A 27,770-nucleotide genomic window follows, 5' to 3' on the forward strand; every position below is an offset into this window, starting at 1 on the left:
ATATCTATCGGGGAAACCTCTTAGACACAAGAGTCTGCTATTTTACTCCTTATTAAAAATAAAATTATTTTCTGTGAAAATACCCTACTCCTAGAAAGTCCATCAGTACCATCTTTCTCAAGAATAATTAGGTTAAATATAGGACAGCTCCTGCATAATCCATTTGATCCAGTTTCTAGAACTTCATCTTGGGAACAAAGAGTACATACGTAAAATTTATGCTGCAAGGACATTTAGCAAAATCAATAGTTTGCAGAGGTAAAACTCAGAAAAGATTAAGTGTTTAATCAGAGGTTAACTTATGGCAGACCTATAGAAAGGAATGCCACATACAAGTTATTTCATATACTGAACAATGTAAACAATATTTTAATTAAAAAAAATATCCCCAGTGGTGGGATGGGGATACCAACCCACCTACAAAACTTTCAACCCAAAATTGCTCCTGTCTAAAAGAAATGCAGGGACAAAAATGGAGCAGAGACTGAAGGAAAATGGTCAATCAGTTACTGGCTCAACTTGAGATCCATTCTGTGGATGGACACTAATCGCTGGTACTATTACTGATGCTGTGTTGTGCTTACAGACAGCAGTCCTCCAAGAGGCTCTACCAGCAGCTGACTGAGACAGATGCAGATACTCACAGCCAAGCATTAAGAGTTAGGGGAAGGATTGAAGGAACTGAAGGGGATGGCAACCCCACAGGAAGCACTTGGGGTTAGAAGCATAAATTGATAAGTATGTTTGGGGGGAGGTTATTAACCCAACTCCCAGAGACTGAGCCACCAAGTAAAAGGCATCTACAGGCAGATCTGAGGCTCCTGGCATATATATATATATATGCATGCAGCAGGGGGATGCCTTGTTTGGCCTTAGTGAGAGAGGATGTGCCTAATCCTATAGAGGTAGGGGGTATGGGACTATGGGACACACCCTCTCAGAGTCAAAGAGGAAGGGTGGGGGGAGAACTCTGCAAGGGGAGACCTGGAGGGGTGTGACATTTGGGATGTAAATAAATAAAATAAATTAATTAATAAAAATTTCGACAAAGCAGTAACTATAAAATAAACATGTAAATATAAATCCCTACCTAAGTTTCTGAGAAGCTAGACATCAAACTGCTCAATGCATTTTTCTAAGGACGCACAGCATAGTTTCTTTTCTTAACCTATGGCGGATTACATTTTTGCTGTGTGATACTTTTACAATTTAAAACACATTTTTAATTAGAAGAGGTGTCGGGGTATAAATTAATTAGTACACATGTAAACTACAACTAATTTTTACTTTACTAAAATGAGCACAAGTCCTCCCTTTCACCTCTAGAGTATCAGCTGCATCCAGCACCTTTGGCTACAGACTCAGAAACGGGGGCGAGCACACTTCTCTACTCTGACATGTATTTCTGCTAATTACATGTTTTTTCTTGTTCACCAGCAGTAAACTTCAGGGTAAGTGTTTCCTCCCAATTTTAAACAGTTCTGCATGGCCAGTTTTCAGGTCTGTCAAGGAAAGCCAAGACTAATATCCTAGTGTCATGTTCATAGCCATCTGTGTAGAAACAAAATCAGGCTTGGACAGCTTTTATCTGGCTAAGCTGTACACATTTTGATGCTTAGGATAAGCACTTGGGGTTAGAAGCATAAATTGGTAAGTATGTTCTGGGGGGTTATCTTTTTGAAAATACCTATTCTGCATATTGATGGAAAATAATTGAAGGGATGTGACCTATCTTGGGGTATTTATGGTGTGGGAGAACAACAAAGAAACAAAGCATGATAGTTGTAGGTCAGAGTTGGAGCATCCCCAAAATAGTAATAAAAATTAGATTTTTTTTTTTTTGTCAAGGAAGAGAGCTTAGTGGGCTGAATGATTTGACTGTTTGGTCATAAAATTTATTCTGGAGGTTGTAAAAATAAAATGAGGCAGCAGGCAGCCACACGGGGCTGTACACTGCTCCAGGGACCGAGTGTAACTACTAAGCTGTAAGGCTGGAGGCTGGAGCGGCTGGGGTAGGAGATGGCTGCAAAAGGCTCCTGTCAGTGCTGAAAGCCCTCACAAACACACCTGCCATCTGGCCTCACACAGTTTCCCCAGAATTATTTCCCTCTCCTCTTTCTGCCTTGCAGTCATCTTAGAGAGGAATTAGTAACCACAGGATTAGAGTCTTAGGGAAAAAATGAGTTTTTATCTAATTAATATCTCCCATCATATCTTGGTCACTATCTTCTGTTCGCCCAAGCAATAGAGAGTCTTCATTCCTGTGAAATCTTCACCCATGAAGCTGACTTCTCCGAGTCCTAGGTGCCTCATGGGAAAGTTCCTTCAGTCTTTATCTGGTTTGTGCAGTGGCCACATTTTATTTAAGAAACCATCACCAATCATGAATTGATAAACACTGTCGTCATTGCTCCTAAGACTACCAACTCCCAAGCTTTAGCCTTCCTATTTTAAGGTAAGCCCTACTGAAGCATGCACGGGCTTAATGTTTTGTGTCTGACAAAGAGATACAGTTAACTGGTTGGTCTACAAAGCATGAGGCTATCGCTTCAAATTAATTTTGAAAGCCTGAAATAAAGTGCAAGAACTTTGCAGGAGGTCCATATGGTGAACCCACAGGGCAGCAAATATCCAGATGTTTGGAAACACCTGTATTACCGCCTGAACTTTTTTTTTTTTTTTACATTTCATTCGTGTTGGGTTTCATGTAGATCTGATGAGGACGTTACTTCTCATTCGGGAAGTTTCCAGAAAAAGTCAACTATTTCATGGCATTGTTTATTTTTAATATTTCTAGTTTAAGGCTAATTTCATCATCCTTTGATTGCCTTTGTATTACCAAGTGGCTGCCTAACGCAAGTTTTGGTTCAACAAGGGGGAAAAGATCACTCATAATTAAATGCACAACTGAATAGGGAAAGTATTTCTGAGTAGGACAATTCTATTATTAGTAATAGCATATCTATGAGCTCAGGAGCACATTTATTCAAAATCCTTCATTCTATGCATCCATATTTCATCAGTCTTTATCATCTCTCATTATAATATATAGGGAACATGAATAATTATTCCTGTTTTACAGGTGAAAATACCAAGGAGCTGAAATATGAAATCTGTCAAGTCACATACCGAGTCCCCGCAGATCATTCAACTGTCCATTCCAAGACAATCCAATAAAACATGGTGTTACTTTAGTTGTACAGGTTTATTGTCTGAACCCAGGAGAGATTTCTTTCTGTATTTATGTTGTATTTATTTGTAGGTAGAAGTCTGAATTACTGAGATGTGTGAGTAAGAGAATATGCATTTGAGATCCACACTGGGATGCATTATGCCCAGGATGTTCTTCCCAACACCCTCAGGTTTCATGATGGATGTAAGCACCCTCTTACACCGGGTTTTGTGAAACAAGTTTCCATTACATACTCTCTCCATCAGCCTGTACCTCTACCATGTCTTCATGATGGCCTAACATTTCCTGAAATTGTGATAAATCAATCTTTTCTTCCATGTGCTATTTCCATCAGGTAAGGCATCACGGTATCAGGAAAAATGACGAATGCAGAGAATTAGGACAATGAAGATGGGTTGTTGAGGGAATAAACCTCACACACAGTTTATAGGCTGCTGGAAGTGGCTCTGTGGGAAGAATGTGGAAGAGTCTGGAGTTGTGTGGTAGAGAAGCCCTAGAATGCCATCAGTAGACGTTCAGGGCAATCCTGAAGAAGTCTGAGAGACAAGAATATGGACAGAAAAGTTGGATGGTAAATCTATGATCACGAGGTTTTAGTTGAAAATAGGATTTTTAATGGGAATTGGGCTGTACTCATTCATATTACCTTTTAGCAAAGATTCTGGCTACATTTTGTCCGTGTTCTGGAAATTGGAGCAAGGCTGAACTAAAAAGTCATAGACTAGTTTGTTTAGTGGAGAAAACTTCAAGGGAACGCCACACCCTCACACTGTCATGGTTACTGCTCACTGCTTTTCTCCAGATGCACAGTTCAGAGCAGACAGCTTGTCAAGGAAAGAATACCGAGTCATTTAAAATTGTGGATGGAAGCTGGTGCAGACACAGCAAGTGCAGACAGAGTGAGAATAATTGTTAATTGATATCACTCTCAGCCAGTGAGATGGCTCAGCAGGTCAAGGTGCTTGATGTCGAGTCTGGTGACCTGAGTTCAATACTTGGGACTTTCATGGTGGAAGGAAACAAAGCCTCAGCAAGTTGCCCTAGGGTCTCTGCGTAAGTGCGATGCATGCACATATCCACATGCAGGCGAACAAATAAAATAAAAACATTTTTGAAAGGGAAACCTGGCTTCTTGTATTGGGATCATAGGAAAATAGTTTAAGTTCATGACCTTACCCATCCAAGGCTCTAAGGCATAATAAAACTGAAACCTCTTTTTAAAGAAGCGTTTGTCATAAGGATGCTCAAACAGAGGTACTTAGGGAAGTGTTTCCCCATGTTCAGCCATGTAGGTATTTGGAGGGAACAGTGGCCATGGTATGGTGTTTAGCTCTACCCTGAGCTGATATTATAGCTTGTTAACATCCGTGTGATGCTAGTCTCACAGGTCTGCAAAATGCAAAGCTTACTGGGTCACAGGGACTTCCACTAAGCTTCCAGAAAAAAAATTCTTGTGAGATATATACATTATAACAGGGTTAGATTCTGCATGGAGAACCCAAGAACGATGAATGTGAAATTGAATTTTAATGGAATACTGCAATACTGGCAAAGAAAAGCTGTGAGCACAGAGTGGACCTGGCTCGAAGGAGACAACCATATATGCAGTGGGCAACAGGGTCATGGGATCCTTGAATCTCAGATGCTGCTACCACATGATTGAGAGACTAAACACAGAGCTATAGGACTTAAAGTTTGCTCTGTGGGTGTTTGGTCTTATTGGGGTTACTATTCTCCCATTCGTCACATTAGGAATGGGTGTGTTTATTTTGCACAACTGCGTCATGGTTTGTTTGAAGAGTGGCTTACAGCTATGGGTATCAGGGCAGCCTCAAAAGAGACTTGGACCTTTTGAACAATGATAAGACGGTTAAAAAATAAATAGTTGGGCATGCTGACTCGTGCCTGAAATCTCAGCATGTGGGAGGCTGGAGCAGAAGGCTTGACATGACTTTCAGGCTATTCTGAACTAGAGAGTGAGTTCCAAGACAGTCAGATCCCCCGTCTCCCAAAAGCAAACAGTAACCAAGACAACAACAAAACCAAATAAAACAAAAGCCACCAGATAAAACAAATCTATAAACCAACCAACCAACCAACCAACCAACCAACCAACCAACCAACCAAATAAAAAAGCCCAATTATTAGAACTTCTTCGTGGTGGCCATGAACCTAAGACGACAAGGAGCAGAAAGAAGACTATGGTTTGAATGTAAATATCTTCATCAAGTTCATGTGTTTGAATATTTGGCTACAGCTACTTAGGATGTTTTGGTGAGTGCAGAACTTTTGGGACATATGGTCTGTAGCTAAGCTCCAGGGGGGTCACTGAGAGTGAGCCTTGAAGGTTATATTCCCTTTGCTTCAGGTCTAACTCTTGGCATCCTGGTTGGGCACCATGACATGACCAGCTGCCTTGAGTTCCTGCCAACACAGACTGAGCTGCCATTGTCGCCAAGGCTTTCAAACTTTCCTCTGTACAATTTATTAAAATCCCCAGCAACCATGAGCCCAAAGAAACCTACTTTAAGTTGCTCATGTCAGGTAGGTTTGGTCCTGATGACAGGAAAAGTATCAACTTCAATTACTCATATGAATAAAATACTCTATGAATGTTGAAGGACACTTAACCAACATTTATTTAGTGCTGAGAAATCTTGGCTCTGTAGATGCTTTTAAAAATGGAGGACAGATCACTTCCTGCACTGGTCAATTCCCCGAGTAGGCAAAGATGAGTGCAGAAGTTCATCTGACTCACGAAGTGAGAAGGAGGCCAACTGAAGTTCACAACTCTCAGAATATCAAAGAGAAGTGTGCCTAGTGATTTGCTTTAGAAAGACATATCCAGGAAGAATAGCCAGATGGGTGTCTGTGGCACAGACGTGAATTTAGGACATCTTGAAGTATGAGAGCCTTGGGCTAACTTTCTGCAGGCCCAGAGGCAATGGGATCAGATGACCATCAGCAGAAGCTTCCAGAACCCTTCTTAAGCTGATGGTATCAAGTAGTTTGTGGCAACAACAGAAAGCTGACAAGCTCAGGGAGGTAGTGAGTCACAGCAAGGCGCTCACACTTCATGGTGTCTAGGAATGAAAGAGTAAGTGAGGGGCTGGAGTCCCACAGTCACCTTTAAAGGATGCCCCAGTAACCTAAAGTTTCCCATTAAGCTTCTCTTCTAAAAGGTTCTTATCAGTAGCCTCAAAATAAGGGCTGATTCTAACACAAGGTAGAGATGGGAGTGGGAGCTCCCAGATCTAAACTATAGCCATTGGCCTTTAGAACAAAGGATTCATGAGCCAGTTCTCCTTACAGAGGTCAGTGTTATCTTCAGGTTCTGAATTTTAAGTTGTCACTATTGCTCAGGTTCTCCCCAGTCACTCCTTTAAAAGAAGGTTTTAATTTCCTTTATCCTGAAAAGAGCCAGGGATCAGAAAAGTAGTGTTGGGCAGGAAGGGAGGGCTCCCCATGCCTGCCATGCTAGAGGAGTCCCCAAACTGAGATTACCACCATCATCCAGTGAAGGCTACAGCCATGTGGTCTGAGGCAATTGCTATGGGCTGTATCTCACCACTAAGGAGCAGAACAAGAAAACACACACTTAACCTTAAAACCCCAGAAAGCAGAGCAGCGATATCAGAAGAATGTGATGTTTTAAATATGTAATCTAAGGAGGTACAAGTAATCCTTAGTACAACTGGGAATAAAAGCAACATTAATCAAAGGCCCCTGGGAAGAAAATGAACCCTGTTTCCCATCAGGGAATCAGGGAGCTGCCTTACTTCTTCCACATGGCTTGATACCAACTATGTGGTAGCTTAGACAGGTAGCTTAGATGGACCAAACCTAAGTACCAGCAGCTTGGTTTCTTTCCTCAGTGACATAGGTAAATTGTGTGTGTGTGTGTGTGTGTGTGTGTGTGTGTGTGTGTGTGTGTGTGTGTGTGAAAGTTAGGGAGGGCGTTGCTAAAATCATGTTACTGTGCCTGGATTTTTGAATCACTGCTGGGGTTTGAATGCAGATCCTCACACATGACGAGAGCTGTACTGACTGAGCTATGTGCTAGCCCAAGAGAAGTAATTCTCTTACTGAGAGAACTAATTCCCCGGGGGCTCTGGCCTTGCAAATGATACTGTTTGGACTCCAAAGACACATTCTTTTTAAAAGAAAGATTCATTTGATATGTACTTTCCTCAAACCCAGTCACCCGTCTGTTCTCACACCTCTTTCAAAGAGAAGGACTAGGAGGAAGGGCGACAATCCAAGACTAATTACTTTTCCTGTTGCAGTTCCTCAACGCCTGCTTTCTGCTCTTTATTTGTATAAACATGCCACAGTAATGTCTGCGACTTCAAGTGAAACACACCCAGGATCCGGTAAGAATGCCTCGCTGGTGGCAGGGGACGCTGAGTCCTGGGTGTCAGTCCGGATGTATATCAGAAGGGAACACTGTTAACTTTAACAGTGTTCCCTTCTGATCCCGCTCAAACAAGAGAGGTGAATCAGTGCGAGCATGTGAAACTGGGGCCTCACGCCCACAGGCAGGGGAGATCTCGATGTTTTGTTTTATTTATTGAGATTTCTTCTTTACTTAGTGTAGAGAGCCGGGTTATTTCACACTGCCACCAAGCCGTAGCTTCTTAAATGATTCAGGGAAGTATAGCTTTCATTTAGGTTTGTGCCCTCCAGTCTGTTTATACTGGTCGATACACTTGTCTGAAAAATATAATGGATTAGCACATCATTCAACAAGCTAGTCAGAAGGCAAGCTTAAGGCGACAGACACCAGAAAGTAAATTACAGTCAGGAGTTGGCGTAGGCCATGCCTAAAGCTAGGAAACATCGTATCAGCACAAAACCTGTATTCTCTGGGAATGGTGGTGGAACCAAAAGGGACGAAAAATTTACACTCAAATATAATAAAACAATCAGCCCCACAAATTCATACGGTACTATAAACTGTATGCTTTACGACGCCGAATACAGAGCAAGGCTGGCACTGCACTACCCCACACATTACAGCCTCAGCTGGAAACAGACACACATTTGTTTCATTTAATAGGCCCACTTTTGCAAGCAGGCATAGATCACGGCTTACTTTACACATTCCATTTAAATATTTGTAGAACGGTAGTTGGCCACAGGTCTGTACTAGGCAGTGCAAAGGATAGGAAGGGCTATGGGGGTGGGGAGCTACAAGGGGCGTTTACTCTTTATGAGCTTCCTCTTTCTCCCTCTCCATCTTCTCTCCTTGTTCCATTTCTTCTTCTCCAAGCCACCGAAGCCAGGATTGAGATGCATTTCCAAAGTTTAATATAATCTATTTTGACACAAACCAAATCGTCACTGAGGCAGGTGGAGTGCAGCTGGAATTATTAAACAGCCTTCTCTCTGATCACGGCCAGCTAAAGGTAAGATTTAGAAATGAATCTTTAAACCCTGAAGGTGTTTTTGAAACTTTACAATAATATACATTCTAAATGATGATGCAAGCTGCCTCCTTCACTGAGTGCTTCCTGGAGGGCTGTGCTGCCCTTGCTTTCTGAGACAGATGCTGCACCTCTGCCACAATATATAGCTGTAGCAAACACTGAGGGAAGCTGGAGAGCCTAGGAACCCAGAGGGACCTGGCAAAATGACTTATCCCGCGGACTGAGAGCTAAGAGTACAAAAAGGAGCATGCAAACGTTCAAAGTTACAAATATTAAAAATGCCCCCTTTCTGTGAAGGCGTTTCAGAATGGAATGGGGTGAGAACTAAAGAATACAGTCTGTGGTTCTGATTATGGTGGCCTCGCTTATCCGTTAGTAATGAGAAGGACCTGGTCAGCAGATGGCTAAAGAGTGACACTGAATGACAGCACAGCAGGCAATGAAATGGGGGTTGTCTATAGTGGAACCCACCATTACCTATCACGTTTCCCATAACACATCTCTATAAAGCTTGTCAGAGAAGGGATGACGTCACCCTGTCCTCAGTCCATGGTTGGCCTATTCTGCCCTGACCTTTCCACGTGTCAATGGTTTCAATCCTGTATGATGAGACTGAGGTTGGCCAGTCTTAGCACACAGGTGAGGACTGGTGTGAATCCCTTTCTGCTCACCTTTCCTCATTCCCACCCTTCAGGCTTTGCTGCAGCAAACATGTGAGAGCTTGCCTTACTTAGGCTATGGTTCCTTTGCACTGCCATCCTTCTTTCAAAACCATGGCCCTTCTCTCAAACCTTTAGTGACTCCCGCCACCCCTGTTCCCGCCTTACAACCTAGTGTGGAAGTTGTCTCAACTTCAACATGTCATCATCTGTCTGCCTTTTCTCTCCCTCAGAATCCCCAAGCCTTTCCTTGCCCATTACCCCATGCCATCTAACCCCTTTCTTTACCATCAAATGGCTTGGAAATGTGCCAACACTTCCTGAGTACACTTGTGCCCTTTGTCCTTTACCCCGTAGCGTCCCGGGTCAGCCTTCCCTAGTGATCCAGAATACTGGCCACCTTCTCTCTAGAGTGTGGAATAGCTTTTTTTTTTCTTTCCTATTCTAGTTCAGACAGCCAATTGCATCCTCTCTGTAGGTCTTTTATTCGGCTTTGCCAATGACAACTTCTCATGATTCTTAGGGAAGATACTCTGCAAATATGTGTCCACCACCTGATCATCTATCTATACAGCTTTCCCTCCCTCTTGCCTGTGAATAAATGGGAATCTCTCAGGACTAACTTCCAGGCAGCCCCGCAACACCTTAAAAAAATATTTTGAAAGTCTAGGCATGTTTCTGTGCCTACAGAGGCCATAAGAGGGCATGAGACCTCCTGGAGCTGGAGTTTCAGGCATAGACGAGCTACCTGATGTGGGTGCTGGGAACTGAACTCTGGTCCTCTACAAGAGGGAGGGGCAAGTGCTCTTCTCCACTGAGCCATCTCTCCAGCCCCAACTCTCCCTCCTTGAATTGCAAGTTCCTTTTTTGATGCTCTAATAGCTGTGGTTGTGGGTCCCATTTAGTCGCCAACCACTTTCCCACCTGGAACTGTGAACTCAAACCTCTCTCTCCAGTTTCTAAAGCTCTTTCAATAGAGTCCCACAGGCTTCCTGAGGGTCACACTCTGTAAGCCAAGCTAAGCGGTAAAACACTTCTTTCCTGTAGTTCTATCTGCCACTGGGATGTCAGCCTCAGCTGACACGGGCCTTTTAAATCAACCCACCCTGGATTTCCAGGGACATGGCCTATTTTAACTATTTTCTATTTTTCAGTCTTAAATGGAAGATACTCTCTACCGTCTATTTTGCTTTTTTGACCAAATTTATTTTTCCTAAAGCATGGATTTAATACTGTACATTTCCTTCTGAAACACTTTATGGCTCCCACGGTCCTAAAGAACAAAGTCTGCCTTCCTAAGTCACTGACTTCCTTTCCAAATTGTCTCTCTCACTACAAGAAATAAAGTGCAAATGTGCTGCACCTTTGCCTGGCGAAGGCACCGCCTCCCTTCTTCCCACATGGGAAATGGTCATAAAGGCCTGGCCTGAAATGTCAGCACTCTGCTAATCCTTTACAAATTTCTGCAGGCAGAGCTAGCCACCTGCATTCACCATTCTGTGGTTCTGTGGCAAATGCCAGCACTCTATGAGACATTTGAGGCCATGTGTCGGCCATTGTTTCCCGGCTACCATGTCCTCAGCCCCTTAGAGATGATGTCCTTGATAACAGGGAAGATGCCACAGCTACCAACAGGTTTAGAGCTGTTTCTGGCCCATAGAAGAACCATAGACACTTGGGTTTATACCCTTATTTTTGCTTACCAAGCCTCACTATTGAAACGTTGCATATTTTAAAAAAATCTGGATTTCCAGATACATTTATGAAACCTCCCTAATCTTTCACATGTATTGGCATAGAAAGACCCTCTGTTTTATGACTCAAAGCTGGAAGCTTAATTGCTCCATGTCTTGGGTTCTTTCAACCCATAAAACTTGAATGAATTAAAATGGTAAGCTAATTACTTAGAACTGTCCAGAAGCAAATGATAACCATGGCTAACAGTGGGATCAGCTCCAATGCTGATTCTGATACTTTCTTGTTGTAAGCTATTTAACCTCAGTGCCTCGGTTTTCTTATCTATAAAATGGGGACAATAATTTCTCCCCAACAATACCTAGCATTATAACCTTCCCGACTGAAGATACCTTGAACAGTGTAGGCACGTAAGAAGTGAAGCACATACATTATGCACATTGATCATGAAATCACACCCATGGGCCACAGGTTGAAAAGAAACTATCCCGAGAAAGCTGCAAGGAGGCACAAGTCAAGGAGCACAAAGCACCACCTCAGACCTGTTTAGATTTTTATGTGTTCTTAATGTATTTCCCATTTTTCACATCCTCACACACCCTATGAAAGGTTTGGGAAATGTAATAAATATGAATTGACTACGTTTAAATGCCTGGAGTCAGTAAAATCAGTATGCATTCTCAAAATGAAATAACCCTCGTTAAAAAAGAACGTCAGTCTGTCCTTTGCAGTAGCTGGGAACGAAAGGGTAACGACGAGGAATCTGTAAGAACTCCAGTTATTGACATCACTGACCTATAAACATATCCCCTTCAGCGTGATATACAGCACTTCAGTACCCTTGTTTTTGTATAATTGCCATTACCAAAAGCCTTTCAATTTCGAGTGCTCAAACGAGAGCAATTCATATTTCAGATAATCTGCCAACGAGGAAAACTAATTTCAAAATATTTGATCATAAAAGTTGTCCTCGGCTTCTACAGAGATAATTTAGTCAAATAATATCAGATAATCTGAAAGCAGTCTTAGCAGGAAATTGCTGGGGACTCCGTCTAAGAGCCTCCATTTGCACTTATATAAATGTACGGAAAGTGTAGGCGACTTTGACAGCCTGCCACGTGTGATCTCACTGCATAGCCTACCTACTTTGCCATCCAGAGTTATATCCTTTGAAGCATTGCCAGAATGACTTTAGCCCAGTAGATATGCGAGTTGTGCCCTTTAGAAGCCGAATCATTTCCTTGCTACTCTGACTAGTTCACTGTAGCATCTGCTCAGCTAAATTCCTTTGAAGGTTAAAAATAAGATAGCCTCCTTCCAGGTTCCTCCTCCTGATGCTGCTCCAGCACCTCGTGGGGGCAGGGAAGGGGATGACAAGCACCCACTGCTAAATGAACTGAGAGAGAACAGACTGTAAAGCAGAAGCCCTCAAAACCTTAACAATGACAGTGTGGGCTGCTCAAGGTTAGAAGCCTGTTAGGAGACCAGATAAGACCCAGTCAGGTCTCCTAGATCCAGGTCCAGGCTCATTTTCTTGCTTCCCCACCGTCTAGATGTCTAACACATACAAAAGAACCCAGCCAGAAAGCGACAATAGGAAATGTCACCGACAGAGTGTCTTAATTTTATAAACAGAAAATGAATGCTTGGATCTCATCTCCAGGAAACATTTGCGTTTTAGAAATAGTCAGACTTGGCACTCTGTCTTCTCAGGACTGCTGACAGTTGTAGTCAGTTATTACACTGTTGTGACTTGGAAGCTGATGCCCCCAAACAGTTCAAAATTAGTAACATCGTGATTCAGGATTGTCTGCCTGCTAATCTAGGCTTCTTTTATAATTATTTTAAAAGGCACTATCTGATTTCCTGAGCACCGCCCCAGGTGTTCTCCGGGATAATGAATGGATAAACATATCACCCAGTGTCACAGAGCAGTTGTGACATTTTCGAAACATCTTCAGTTCAACTCCTGTAATTTCAATGTACACCACACCCAAGGTGGCAAGCCCATGCTTCTACTAACGGGCTGAATGAATCTTAGTGATTGGCTCGATTTCCTTGTGACTGAAAAGGTTCTGAAAAACAGAGGAGCAACATGGCTCTTCCTTGGTCCTTGTGTACACTTACCCACAACTAAGGAGATGGAGAGACGGTGGTTTCGGGGCCTGTTCTCACCTCCATTTTTCTTGAACTTATGACATCTGGGCTCTGCCACATGCAGACTTTGATAACGACAAAGGACATTTTTATGGCACTCGGCAACCAAGCCTAAGGAAGTGCCGATGCTCACAGGGAGGGGTGAGCCCTATCAACAGAACACCTACCACCATCCCTGTGTGTGATCTTAACATGTGATGCCTCTGAACACCTCATCTCCGTGCCTCTCTTGTGTGCCTTCACACTGTTGAGATTATTGGGTTAAAGGTTCTCTGTCCGGTCAAAAGCAAGAAGAAAGCAACACAGCATTTACAGGAACGTCATGTAACACCAACCAATCGTGTGTGGGGTCATTTGGAATTTCATCAGCTTTAATATTCTTAAGACAAGGCAAACCTCATGTTTCCTCTGAAAGAATCACTTTGGGGCTAGAATTTTCTAGAACCATTTCTCTGTATCTGCCCTATGTTGGACCAAGCCCATCATGTCAAGAGGGTTTTTAACTCCTAATAGATACCAAGTTTAATGGTTAGAAAGGTTGATTTGTCAGACTAAAGTACTACAGTGGAGCAAAGACCTTGGGAATCAAGATGGAGGAATAATGAAACTCTGAGACTGGTGCTTCTGCCCAAACTTAGACAAAACCAACCAAATAAAAAAAAAAAACACTAAACAAACAAACAAACAGCTCAACAAAACACAACAACAACAAAGCCATAAATATAATCGATGCTATTTTACTCAAATGCTGTTATTGTCCACAAACTCTTGAGATTTATCAAAGCATACCCTAGGCTCAGTAGTGTGCCGTGTTAACTGTGGCAAGGCCTTCAACATCCCTGAAAAACGTCCATCCTCAACCCACCTCTTTCCTTCCCAGGGAAAACTTCTCTTTGCATACATTTTCCTGCTCTCAAAAAGTTTCTGTGGTTATCGAAAGCAATAGATTTAATCTGCCAACACATTAAAAATTAATAGCCCAGGAGGAAGGCTCCATCTTGTTATTGAATGTGGTAAATCTGTAGTTCTAGGAGCCAGAAAGGAGAGAGAGAGAGAGAGAGAGAGAGAGAGCGCAAAGGAAAATCAGGTTTGCTGTTTAGTGAATCAGAAATTATTCATATCTGTAGACAAAAAACAGAGTAGGTACAAAGCCCAAACCAGAATATAGCCAATAGTAACTGCTCATTAACATATCTGCATACGAATACACATGTACATCAAAAGAGCTAAAATAATTGAACGGGCTGATATCATTCTTTTTTATAAGTGGTGGTTTGCGGAAAAATGAGATTTTTCCAAATGAGGGAGCAAGGATAAGAAAAGCAGAAAGCCATAGGACGCCTGGTGGCTAAAACCAACATCAATTCCCAGGCTATCAGTGTAGATCTAGAATTTATGCAAAAAAAAAATCCAAAGTCAATTTCTTACTATTTTTTTCAACTGAGATTGCTACAGTGTTACCTCTGTCCACAATGTCTCGTGTTAGCCTGAAACCCTAAGACAGATTGAACGTATGTATCTAGAGTTGAAATTTGGATTTTGTGTGAATTTAGAGATTTTTTTGACCTCCTTCTCTGCAGGTCAAGTTATTTCCTATTCTTGATCTGAGCAGTTTGCTCTCGCTCATGCTCTCCCAGGGCCCAGGCTAACTGAGGAAGGATTGCTGGCTGAGGGACAGGGTATTATTTTGCATATATTGTCTACATAAGCACCACATTATGGACGGAAATTATCTTTACTTTCCAACTTTGCATAATAAAATGAGCCATAAAATTAATACCATATAGAAAATAGTGCTTGCCAGGCAAAGAAATGTACATTGCTTTCTAGAAATCCAGGGACATTACACTGCCTATGCCTGCATGAATAATACATGGCTTAATTCAGAAAAACACCGTTTCATTATTTAAAAATGAATAAATTACAGACTTAGAATGATGGCTAAATTTCCTGAATCTTACTTTTTGTTCCATGTTTTAATTCAAAAAACGAACTGGAAAATAGTATTTCGTCCACACAAATAAAGCAAGTGTGTTCCTTAGGAAGCATTTCAGACTTTACATTTCTTTTTCTACAGAGTGAGGAGCACTGTGTCTCATTTCTCCTCTTGCTCACGTTAATGCTAGAATTAAGACATCGAAGATCTTCATTTTGTGCACTTGACAATGGTGAGCCTCTCCTGAACTGTCCTGGGAGCCTGTGATTCAGTCTAACTACAAAGGTCCCCTTTGCCCAGAGGTCCTGTGGTTTAGCGTTCTGCTTGGGAATAAATAAAAATAGCATGATTCTCATATAGGATGCCACAGTAAATTTCTCCTACTGACACTGGCCAGTCCCATTTGGGAACTGGGGAAGGTATTGAGGAGAGAGAAAAATGCACTAGTAATAAGAAATTAATTTGGAATTAAAATAAGTAAAGGAGGCCCACGCAGTACGTGTAGGCTGAGAGCATAAAGTGACAGGCAGCAGATTATTCTACCGATTTCTAATTCTGGAAATTCGGATGGCATTTACTAGCATAACCTTTCAACTCTGAGCACATCAATAGGGGCCGACAGCGGCTTGAAATATGATTCCTTGCAGATAGCATATCCTCATTCATCTGACTGGGCTGCTTGCTCTGTGCTCCACTGCACAAACAGCGTCTCCCCCACTTCTGAGAGGACACTAATAAAAAAGGCATCAATTTCCAGCTCTAGTACTACTGTGATCTCTTTATATGTTCGACATCCAACATTAAATTAAAATGCTGTTATAAATCCTACTTTCTGAATCTGGAATGAGTGTTGGGTTTTTGTCGCATGAGACTGCAGCAAATCTTGTCAGATGCAAGGAAGCACGTCTTGTTCACTCAGAATTAATGTTGTGGATGAAAGAAGGAGGTAAAAGGGGTTGAGGATGGTGAACTGAGGGTGTCAGAGGCAGAGGGGACTGGAGCTTTGGGGGGGGGCCGAGCCAGGCACGGGATTTACTGCTTTCAAGAAATGGCTAATGAGGAATTGTAATTATCAAGGACAAGCCGCGTGGTAGGAAGATCGCTGGTAAACACACACACACACACGCATGTGTCCATGTATGTCAACAGAAGAAATGAGGGGTAGAGAATTGTCAACTGTTCTTTTTAGGAATGAGAATGCATTCGGATATGGAGGGGTACTGCTGCAGAAACCTATCACTTACTAAAATCTCCGCCCACAGACTGCCCTGATGAGTTAGAAGCAAAGGCTCCTGCTTAGGGACATGCTACCTGGGCTGTATGGTCAATGCTAAACACGTTTTAAAGTTATAAGCCCAGCACCCTCAATCATTGCATAACTGTCAATTAAGACTGGTTCATGTTTCCGAGACACAGTTACAGGACAAGAGAGGGAATAAAAAGGCCTGAGAGTCAGGGGTTAGCTTCTTCCATTTGGCTTTAGATGGAGTGTGGTCCCTGACGTTAGGGAATCTTTTGACAGTGCCTGATAAGAAAGATCCTTGCCATGATCACCTAATAACTATGGGTACTATGAGTCCATCAAGGAGTCTGCAAAGATACACAGCCCTGTCTGGCCACAGGCTCTGCCAGCTGTTCAGAATTATGGAGGAAATAAAGAGGCATGCTTGCCTATTTGGGAGGGTGGGGTGGAAGGGAAAGGGGAGAGCTAGCTGTTCAATATCTGGATTGAACAGAGGAACTTCTCCCCCCCCCAACCCCCAAGGATCCTGCCGGGAGGAACCTTGACATACACAAAGTCAGAACGTAGACAAAGTTGCCCTGGTGAGGACGATAAGGTCGCCCGTGGGATTGGCGAGATTATCTCTGTCAAGCACTCGGACAGCATGCAGTCAAATGATGCATCATGCAGTCATTTTCGGGGGGGGGGGGAGAAATCAATTTCTTCGCCAGGTCGCTCTTTGCTTTTCAAAGTGCCCTTGTAGGCCGTCACCACCGAGCATTTATCAATTTAAATGCTGTAAATTGATAATGTGCCACTGCGCCTTGTACTGTTTCTGAATTATTTTGATACTTATATTTGCTCAGTAGTCTCTGAACCCTCAGAGCTTCCACGTTCAAAGGGGCATTTTTCTTTGTTACACGCACAAATGATGAACTTTTTATGATTAGCACAGGAGAAAAATGCAGACATCCTGGTGGTGGGAGGGGAGGCTGTGGAAACGGCATACTTGACTACTTTTTTTTTTTTTAAACTTGGGTATTCCTGCCTGAAAGACTTGTAAAAGGAAGCTATAAGGCTATATTAGCACATGTTTAATAAAGGAGTGCCAATTACTGCCTACATTTAGAAAACCAATTGTAAAAGTGCAAACACTTGTCCCTACCCTTGTGAGCCTTGGGCTGGGTTGAAATAAGCCTATGTTTCTGGTCTTTATATTCCACTCTCTAGGATGAACTGATGCCAAAGAAAAGTAGTAACTCCTAAGAAAAGCTTACATCTCCTTTTTTCAGCCCCCAATATATATGTATATGTACATGCATATATACATATATGCATACATGCATATATACATCCATATATGAATATATGTATGAGTGAATACACACACACACACACACACAGAGTGTTAGCCATACACTAACCCCAAGATTTCCATTGGGAAGCAAAGCATGGGAGAGTTTGAGCTCATGCCTTGGAAAAGCAAGAGAAACACCAGCCAGTTGCAGCCTCTTTAACCTCCAGTGATTTATTGGCCCTCAGCCAAGTTATCAGGGGAATCTAATTCTTCTTTATTATTCAAATAAACCACACTTGGCACCATGGCTCCCTTTCAGAATAGCTGCCCAAATAGACTGAGCTCTGTCATTTCTTTGACCTTGTGTGCTGTAGCTATAATTTTATTTGCCATTCTATACAACAAATGCAGTGGAATCTAAACTATGGAGGTGAACGGCAGGATGGGAAAAGGAGTCTGTGGTAAATTTACGTCTGCATGGGTTAAAAAAAAAAAAACATATTATTGACATGTTTTCACCTTCACCTCTTTCAGGCTTTATCCTGTGGCCATTCTACCGGAAGCAAGCTGTCTTAGAGTCAGCCCATCTGTAGCTGGCTGGAGCTTCCTTCTGAGTGGCTTGCCATGGCCAAAGGCCTATTTGTAGGAGGGCGGGGCATAGGGAGAAAAGGGAGAGGAGAGTGCACCGAGGCAGAGGGATGGTCAGAGTCGCTGCAAGAGAGTCTTCAGTTGCTGGGTGAGATGTCTCAGCCATTAAGAAGTGCTTATTTCTAGGTTTCTAGTTTCCCCATTTTGTTGTACACAGGATTTGGGGATTGGGAACATTTCGCTTTCCCAGGCCAATATCTGCACCTCCATCTCCCTCCTCATCTGTGAGGTGTTTCTAGACCCCGGGAGTCCACTTTTATCCCCTAGTCCACTGAGCCCTGCCATCTCAGCCTCTTATGTTTGTGTTGGCCACGGATAGCCTGTAAGTATGAGCTCTAAAGAAGTGGATGAATTTGTCATAACCATAATATAGGGTACATAATAATCATTTGTGTAGCTTATAAAGAATCCTGTGTGGCATTTACTTCAGATTTTAGTTTCGGAGAAGACCTTGAGTTTTCTTGAGCAGTAGTGTTTCATCGTTGTTAATGGTTGGCTAGCCGTCATTCCCCTTTTCCTTTGGTTACCAGGAAGCACCCAGCTGAGACTAAAGCCTTATCAAATCTCTTCCATGCTGGATTTAAAGATACTTTTTTTCTAACCCTGTGGTAACATATTACCTCTTGCTATTTATTTTTCCTTATTCTATTTTGTTATTACATTTTATTATATACATTTATCTTAAATCTTCTTTTGAAAGAGGAGATATAGTCAATACATAAATATTTCCCAAGCTTTAAGTCTGATACCAACTAGAGATGCTTTCTGTTTACCATGCGACGGCTTTTTTTGGACTCTCTGGTGAGAATGCTCCTTCTGTTTTGGAAGCAACTTCCTAAACGCTGGCTTCAGAGCACGGCTACATGTTCAACATGGGACAGCCATTCTGTTTTTTCTTCATTTTCAATCCTGCCAATTCTATTACGTACGTAAGGCAGGGAGCAGAGCTGGCTCCACCAGCTCTAGGTGCATGGCATCCACCACACAGCACTCAGTCTTCACACAGACCAAATGAGCACTGCTAGGTGGGTCCCCTCCTCAGGGGAGGCTCCTGGCTCCTGGCAATCACTGTCACTCATAAAGGCAAACTGCATATCTCTCTCTCTCTCTCTCTCTCTCTCTCTCTCTCTCTCTCTCTCTCTCTCTCATCTCTCTCTCTCATATCTATCTCTATCTATCTATCTATCTATCTATCTATCTATCTATCTATCTATCTATCATGTATCGCCTATCTATCTATTATCTCTCTGGCAAGGCAGAGAAGGCTTCTGGGGCCTCACTATTGCTCTATCATCCCAAAGCTACAAGAATACTCTGTAGAAAGTAGCCCACGAATCCAAGGCTCAGAGGTTAGAGAAGCAGACAAGGGAGCCTGCTTGGCTGGCTGTGGCCAGGCTACTCTTCCACAGTGCTCAGTGGAAGTTTCTCTTTTGGATTCCTCATGTGCAAAAAGGGAACATTACTTTTCTTCTAAGCTTAAAGCCATGTCACCTGGTTAAAGATAATAAAATGCAGATGGGAATATTATGTGGTTAGGAATGCATGTTGTTCTCTCAGACACTGCTGTGCTCACATGCCTTAATCCAGTTCCTGGAAGAATAGATAGAGTCACACACACTCTCTAGCAAATTCACATGGAAAGGAATAGATGGTTTCTTCTTGTCTAGACTCACAGGCTAACCATGTTGGCTAAGAACGCTTGGTTACATCTAACGTTTCTGTACAGGTGTGTGGGCATCTGTTGAATGTGTATGCTGGAAGAACAAAGGCCTAGAATATATTTTCTTTGGATGTCACCCTTGAGAACCCTGCACCTCAATTCTGCAAGATGGAACTGGAGATACCCAGGAAGGGTTATGGCGTAGGGACTTTTATGTTCCTGTTCAGATGCTCCTTTGAAAAATTCCCTAGAGTTTAGCAGAACCCTCCCTATTGTGGTTTCTGCATTTACAACATGTGCAATGTTAATATCAACCAAGAATTTTCCTTAGGCTTCCGTTATAAACCCATCTAAGTTGATATGGGCAAAAATCCCCCATTTCCTGATTTATGCCCTCATCTTAGTAGTTACATATTGCTTCCAAATTTATCACTCTGTCAGCCTCTTCCTGGGCATGCTTGCTGATACCCACACTGCAGCACCCACAGGAGATGGCCAGGCATGGAGTGGCTCAGATCTGCATCCGGAAGTCATCCCACTGACTCGCGCTGCCCACTCAAACTGCCACTACAGGAAGAGGAGTGGCTGGCCTCGTGGAAGGTGCCAGACACTGTGTCATTTTTACATGATCCCTTTAGAAAGCATCGTTGTGTGTTTCTCATTGTAAGAAAAGAGTCTTCACTGTTACAGCAGAGATGCAGAGAAAGAAAGGAAAACCCAGCACAGGGTTAAAGCCACATTTCCCTTGAACAGATGATATTTCAGATGGCCACACTATTCCAGACGCATCAATTTCCTTGAAAATCCAATCCATATATGTGCATATGCTGTGCTGGCAGGAGGACTGCCTGAAATGGCCAAAACCCAAGAGCTAATATTCTTTTGGCCAGAATAATGCAATTATTATTTTCCTAGCTATCAGTCTACGCATACAGAGCCATCTGTTATGCAAAGCAAACATACACATCTCAATTACAGAAAATGCAGTTGCCTTGACAGAATTTGGACTACACCACTAACCAGGGCTGTAAAATGTGTTTGCAGCTAGTATATAATGGATGCTTTTCAGGAGTTCCCTAATTAGCATTTACCTGCTTAAACTAATTATTCATCCTTCTTCTTTACTGGCTTATTAAACTCTGTTGGATACTCCACAGAAACCAGGAGTGTGGCATCAGAGAATCACAACAGTGGGTTCCCAGCTCTACTTGGTGTTAACACCACAGGGGCGCACCTTACTGTTTGGGAACTGTAGATTCCCCAAACAGATTAAGATGAGGTTTAAAATCTCTGCTTGAGGCTACAACAAAAGAGAGATCTCAGGAGATACAGGAGGATGTATACCAAGTTAACACCAGTCAGATTCCATCCCCTGGTTTTCAAGAGTCCACAGAAATTGGTGTGTGCACACTACAGTCAAGAGCACACATGTTCTCCAAGGAAAGGCTCATGATTGCATCCCCCATTTGGAATCTCAACAGCAAATAATCAAATTTGGCAGGGTTTCTGCTCCTTCCCCAGCCCTCCTCAAATGCCAAATCTCTCTATTATTTCCCAATGTCTTCCTTGATTTAGCTGTCTCCCAGTAAACCCCACTAACAGCCAGAAGATTCCAGCCAAGCTGGATGTTTCCTTCGAGCTGTGCCAACCTTCAGAAGCTCTGAGCCTGGGTGGGACCTGTTTATGAGGAGACCAGAGGCTCTTATCTCCAATGTTAGCCTGGAGGCAGTTGAAGGAGAGGTAGCTTATCCAGCTTGGCAGATCATCACAAAATACAAAACCGTCCTGCAGAGGCTGCATGTCCCTTTTTTCAACCACTACATGAAAAGGGTCAGTTTTAGCTAATCACCTGTACCGGAACAGATACCCAGATGTTGGGTGCTTTCATAGCAAAAACATCTGGATAATTAGCTGAATGGAAGACCTTATTTCAGGATAGGTTGGCAATCTGGAGCCTCAGAATACAGCAGAATCGAAGTGTTTGTGTTTCTGGAGAAAAATCAAGGATTCTGTCCCTTGCCCTACAAGCCTCTGCATTCTCTTCTACCCTCTGACAAACACATGTGAGCAATTAAATGGCAAACCATGAAAGGCAGCTTTATTTTATGAAATTGTCTTCCAGCATCAGGCAGATTTTGCCAAGGCATCGTACTCTCTCCTGGCAGGAACCCTCCCTGCAACACATTTTAATGGTGTCTTTCAGCATTTCTTGACTCCAAATGACTCCTGCCATTGTGTCAGCTCCCAGGATAGCACAGGGCACTCCATAAACATCCAGTAATAGGACACAAGGGAAGCACTATTAGTGTGTCCCTATCCTACTGGGCACTGGGGTTTCAAAGTTCAAAACAACCAAGGGAAGAAACTTCATTTGTTCCCAATAAATTAATAATGATCCTTGGGGGTGGGGTGGGGAGGGAAACTCAAATTTCTGAGCACAAGTTTATTCTGAAAGCCCAACACAGACAGGCTTCTCTGACTTAGAAGAGTCAGGTAGAGGCCCTTAAAGAATAAATTAGACAGTTCATGCTAAGCAGAGCATCTCTTTTAGAAGGAAAAACAGTAGGCTGAAGGAGCCTTCACATTCAGTGCCAAGAATCTAAATTGTTCAACTTACTTGTGAGAGGCCTAGGTAGATAGAGACGGTTTCAGAAATGTACAAAAATTTTCCTTCTTGATTTAGTGCAAATACGAAGCCATCCAGGGACTGCAAGGAAAAAAAAAACATGTTAATACATATACACAGAGATACTACTAATAAAGGAACACAGTGAATTGAGGCATTTTTTCTTCATGTATAGTAAAAGTCCTAAGTTGGTTTCTATTACATTATATGAATGAACTTGTGGGCTAAAAGACCACTGATTTTTTTCTATTTCAGAGAGTTCTTTATGTCTTTGTCATTTTGACCAAAATGTATTAAGGCCATACTGATTTTATGAGACATTGCCTTTATTTGGGGGATTCAGTGGTAACTGCCATTAAGTCAGTAAGCTCCTTTGTTAAGGAATGAAAATTAATGAAAGGAAAGGGGGGAATGGCTTCTACTGCTTGGTTGATGTGAGTATCAATAATTTATTAATTAATAAAGGATGCTTTCCACACACTGGGCACCTATAGTGGTAAAGAAAACAGGAAGAGTCAGTGTATTTTGGGTGAGTGTGTCTGGGCTAAAAACACACACAACACAATCCAGCTTCCTGGAAACAAAAACAGAAAGAAGAAAATAACAAAACCTGGAGAGAATAAAAGTTGTCTTTAGTGTCACCTGTCACTCGTAAGTCTCAGTCTAACTTTACTAAATGAGGATTCTAGTTCCTGTCCAGTTTGATAAATGATGGACACCGCCATGGGATCCAACTACAAACTCAACTCAAATCAGGAATCGCCCGTTTCAAGTTCCCATCATCAAAGCATTTCATACCCTCCACCATCCTCACAGGTGTTGTGTTATTTATCTTTAACAGGATAGGCTGTAGAAGTCTGTTTGCCCAGACAAAGAACTTTTAAATCTTAGTGATATAAACAAAGGCCACGGACCTGTAAGTTCAGAAGCCTATGTCTGGGACAAGGTGTATGAACACACTAATGGCATGCTTTTATAAATAGAGATACCTAGAAGAAGTCAGAAATATACATCATTGCAAACCTCAATGAATTTTGGTCTAGTTGGATACTGGAAAAAAGATGCCCCCTGTATGATCAGATTCTGTGGTTTAAAGGTGGCCCCCAAGGATCAGGAGATAGAAACACGTTTGTTTTCTAGAGCAACAATGGTGAGTGAGATGCATGAGATCTTAGGCATGCAGGGATGCTGCTCTTGCTGGTATGGGTCAGTCACCACAGGAGCAGCTTCTGAGGATGAGTTTGGCTCTCTTTGCCTGCCTTCTCTCCAGTGCTCTCTTACCCTTCTGACTTCTGCCATGCAATGAGGTCTCATGAAGGCCCTGACTAGATGCAGGCTCCCTGACCTTGGGCTTTCCCACCTCCAACAATGTGAGAAATGAATCTCTGTGTTCTGTAAATTATCCAGTCTCTGATAAACAGGTTACGATCATTAAGCTATAGAGAGGAGAATACATGTACATACATTTACATGTTAGCATGAAATGTGGCTTTCCATGTTTTCCGACCCATTTTAAACATTTTCCCACACTGCTTAAAAATTCTAGAGATCCCTTACTTTGCTCTTCAATTTAGAGAGTTCTGAAATTATCTCAAAGGGCACATTACATTGTTTTACAAAAAGCAGATTACATAATCGGCAAATCCACACAATCAAATGTTAACAATTCACACTGACTATACAACTTGTCGCATGTACCATTTTTTAATTTCCTCAAATAACCTATAAAGTAACTATAGCATATAAATTCTCTATACATCGACACTAACAAACTCAGCAAAGCTAGGCAATAAGTCCCTCTTGCTTTGGAAGGCTGCATTTGAGTCCTGATAGATCAATACTTTCCAATAAATACTCTTTATTTGGTATGTGTAGATTAAACAGACGTTAAATATTCAGAGTGTTTCTGAAGTTATTTATACTGAGGGAACATATGACTTCTTATATAGTTTTCAATCAGATCCTTAGAGGTAAAATACAATGGGGGTGTAGACTGAGGGAGAGTTCCTGAATCACCTCTACATGGATTACCAGACCACCCCAGATCTGCAAATTTCCCCCAAACCAAATACAGCTAAGGGATTCTTGCCATTGACAAGATGACCAAAAGTACTTAGTCAGACCTGACCTTCCAAGCACAGCGTATTAGCACTGTTCTGCTGTCCTGCACATTGGCACCAGGCAAGTCTGGCTAGGCACAGAAAGCCCGTAGTACTACGGGGGGGGGGGGGAGGAAGAAGGCTTCCTCCCTCAAGCATTGAAAGGATCCTGCTTCTACGCATCTTTCCTTCACATAGCGTAACTCTGGGCTCCCTCCCTTCAACCTTCACCCTGGGAAAGAGGCTTTGCTAGATTTCCTACTCAATCAACCAGGTAGTTGGGACCTTTGATACAGAGAGAGCTAAGGAGGACACCTTTTCAAACCATAGTGTGCCTCAGCAAGGGACAGTGGAGAAGTCACCGGAGAGTGAGGTGACAGCCAGAAGGCTCCTGGGTGCAAAGGACAGGTGGCGCTGATCTGAAGATGATCTCCCGTAATGGAAACCATCATTTCATGGATATGGTAACTGAGGCATTTAGAGGCTACTTGGCTGGATAAGCTCAGTTAGCCAATCAGTGCCTGAGTCTTCTGTGCTGCCACGACTTTAAAGCCTTTACAACCATGAGACATATCCTCTGGCTTACTGTTAGACTGAATTTCCCAACAGTGGGTCATGTCTTATTTACCTTTCTTTAACCAGAAATGAATAAACCCTCCATCCAGACTTGATGAACCCAGCCCCACCTCTTCCCTTGATATCACACATTCCAGATGACTAAGAGGGATGGACATGATCCTCCCCAAGAGTCCCATGGGGAGTTATTAGAGTCTTTGAACATTTGGACTCCTCCGACTTATATCATCTGTGTATGCCCTTATTTTTAGAATACCAGGCTCAGAGTAGATGTCTCCCTATCTCTACCTCTCTCTCCTTTCACCTCCCTTTCCTCCCTCTCTTTCTTCCTGACTTTTTTTTGGGGGGGGGGTTCAAGACAATCCCACTCAGGTTCCCAGACTTGCAATATAGCTCAGACTGGTTTCAAACTATCCGTGATCCTGCTGCATCAGCCCTCCCAGTACTTGGGTTTTAGGAATGTTGTCATGACATCGAGCTCTGGGTGTGAGTCTTCCTTGACACCTAGTGCCTGTCTTGAAGAGATGTCAATGCCACACCCACAAAGCTCTCCTTTCACATTGAAGGAGTATGTCTCACGACAGTAGTTCCTGCCCGTGTAGCTACTACAGCACAAGAGGAGTGAGTACTACAGGGTGGCTGAACTGTGAGGCACGGCAAAGTTCTGCATGGCAAAATTAGAAACTTTGACATGTCTTCAGCTTTCTGATGAGGTTAAAACAGGTCTATGTCTACATGCATATGGCTTAAAGACATGGCCAGCCCAGTTAATAATAACAACGGGGCATTGGAGATGTCTCATCAGGCCAAATGCTTGCTGTGCAAACATGAAGCCTGCAGTTCGGATCCCCAGAACCCACGTAAAGATCAGGCAAGTGTGGAGACCCAGCTCTAATCTCAGCATAGGAGGCAGAAATGGGATCCCTAGCATAAGCTGGCTGGACAGGCTCTCTGGGACTGGCAAGCTCTGGGTTCACATAAGAGAACTTGCCTTGATGCATAAGGTGGCAAGCTCTTGAGGAAACACCGAAGTCTACTTTGAGGCTCCACATGCATTTACACATGGACATGTACACCCATTAACAGACAGGTGTCCGTACACAGATAAACATCTACACACATGTGAACACACATACCCACATTCATATACAACACACACACACACACACACACACACACACACAATCGCACACATACACGACAGAAAATGTAATAGCTAGCTTAGGAGCAGGGGAAAAAATTAAATTGGGTAAATTAACCACATTTCCATGGTCTGCTTTGCATTCTGGGCAACTCTCCCCACAGTCTGAGATACACCCCCATAACCCAGGCTTGACAACCATTTAGCTACTGAACAGGAAGGGAACTGGGATGGAAAGCAGATTGCCAAGATACTCCACACGAAGCTAACCCCCTCTGCCTCAAGGCTGCCCACTCCTCAGCTAGCTAGCCCCTTGCTCTTTAAGTCAGTTTGAAGGGTAGCATCAATGTTGGTTTAATTTCAATGTCCCAATTTTAGAAGGTGGGAGGCGGAAGGAACCATTCAATCGGTAGTTTGGGAAACCAAATGTGATTAATCTGAAAGTTCTGTGGAAATTTTTAAGATTTTGAGTTGAGGGAGCCATTATATACCAATCTGTTGAATGACTACAGGCTACTTTCTAAAATATATATATTTTTTCTAACTGCCCACTGTTTTCAACAGGCGCCAATTAAGATTCTGGGGTCAAAGGGTTAATTACATCTTCTTACCCACTATGTAGAAATTTCTGATTATTAACTAAGGTTGGATTAAGATGAAAAAGAACCTACACAAATGTTAACGCTCACTCTTCCTCAGAAGATTTACAGCAAAGCCTGAAATCTAGCGGCTTTCCTTAAGGCAGACAGAGAACAAAATCTTAGGAGCAACAGCAGAAAACAGCATTTTAAAGATATGCAAGTATCTGATTTATCAAGACAGTTTTCTTATTACTGAAAACAGTTCCTGGCCATGCAGACAGGGCTGATAGGGGAGTTCCTTTGTCACATCCCAGTGAGTCTGGGAGGCAGACAACCAGGAGTGAGGCTCAGATGCAGAAGTGAGGAGCTATGGTGTCTTGGAATAATAATGCCTGTAATTATAATTTATATCCCCTGACATCACGTAATGCAGACAGCGTGTGCCACTGTTTCTTAACCCCCAAAGCTGGATGCACCTCATAGTGTTTATCAAGCCATGAGGTTGGTTCCTTTGCAGAGTGGGGAACTAAGCCCAGTTTCATGATGGAGGGGTATGGATGTTTAATACATTCGGATAAATGGGGTTTTTATTTGTCAGAGTTTTTGTCTCTGCTTTCCCTTTAAAGCACATTCCACAACAGCCAGACTTCTCAGAGTGAAACCGTACAGGAGACCATCATACGGGCAATTCACACATCTATTACCACCGTGAAATTAGTGCTTCCTTTTTTTCTAGTGCAGAAGGGGAAAGAGATCACCCTGAATTTTTTTCCTCTGACCTAACACCAGCTAAAGAGAAGAGTTCCCACTAAGCTAGGGTATTTTAATGACAGATTATTTTAAATCAAACC

The 27,770-nt window shown here is 42.6% G+C and overlaps 1 protein-coding gene across 6 annotated transcripts in view; it reads right to left on the reverse strand.

The window, feature by feature from the left end:
- Npas3 (neuronal PAS domain protein 3) overlaps nucleotides 1-27,770 on the reverse strand; it is an 807,361-nt gene that overhangs the window by 214,870 nt on the left and 564,721 nt on the right. For all 6 annotated transcript variants that reach the window (XM_034514128.2, XM_034514127.2, XM_034514126.2 and 3 more), the window contains one exon: nucleotides 22,514-22,603. In XM_034514128.2, coding sequence (XP_034370019.1) covers nucleotides 22,514-22,603 — 90 coding nt within the window. The remainder of the gene's footprint in view (nucleotides 1-22,513; nucleotides 22,604-27,770) is intronic.

The sequence above is a fragment of the Arvicanthis niloticus genome, chromosome 11 (genome assembly GCF_011762505.2).
Source record: "Arvicanthis niloticus isolate mArvNil1 chromosome 11, mArvNil1.pat.X, whole genome shotgun sequence".
In the NCBI taxonomy this organism is placed as follows: Eukaryota; Metazoa; Chordata; class Mammalia; order Rodentia; family Muridae; genus Arvicanthis; species Arvicanthis niloticus.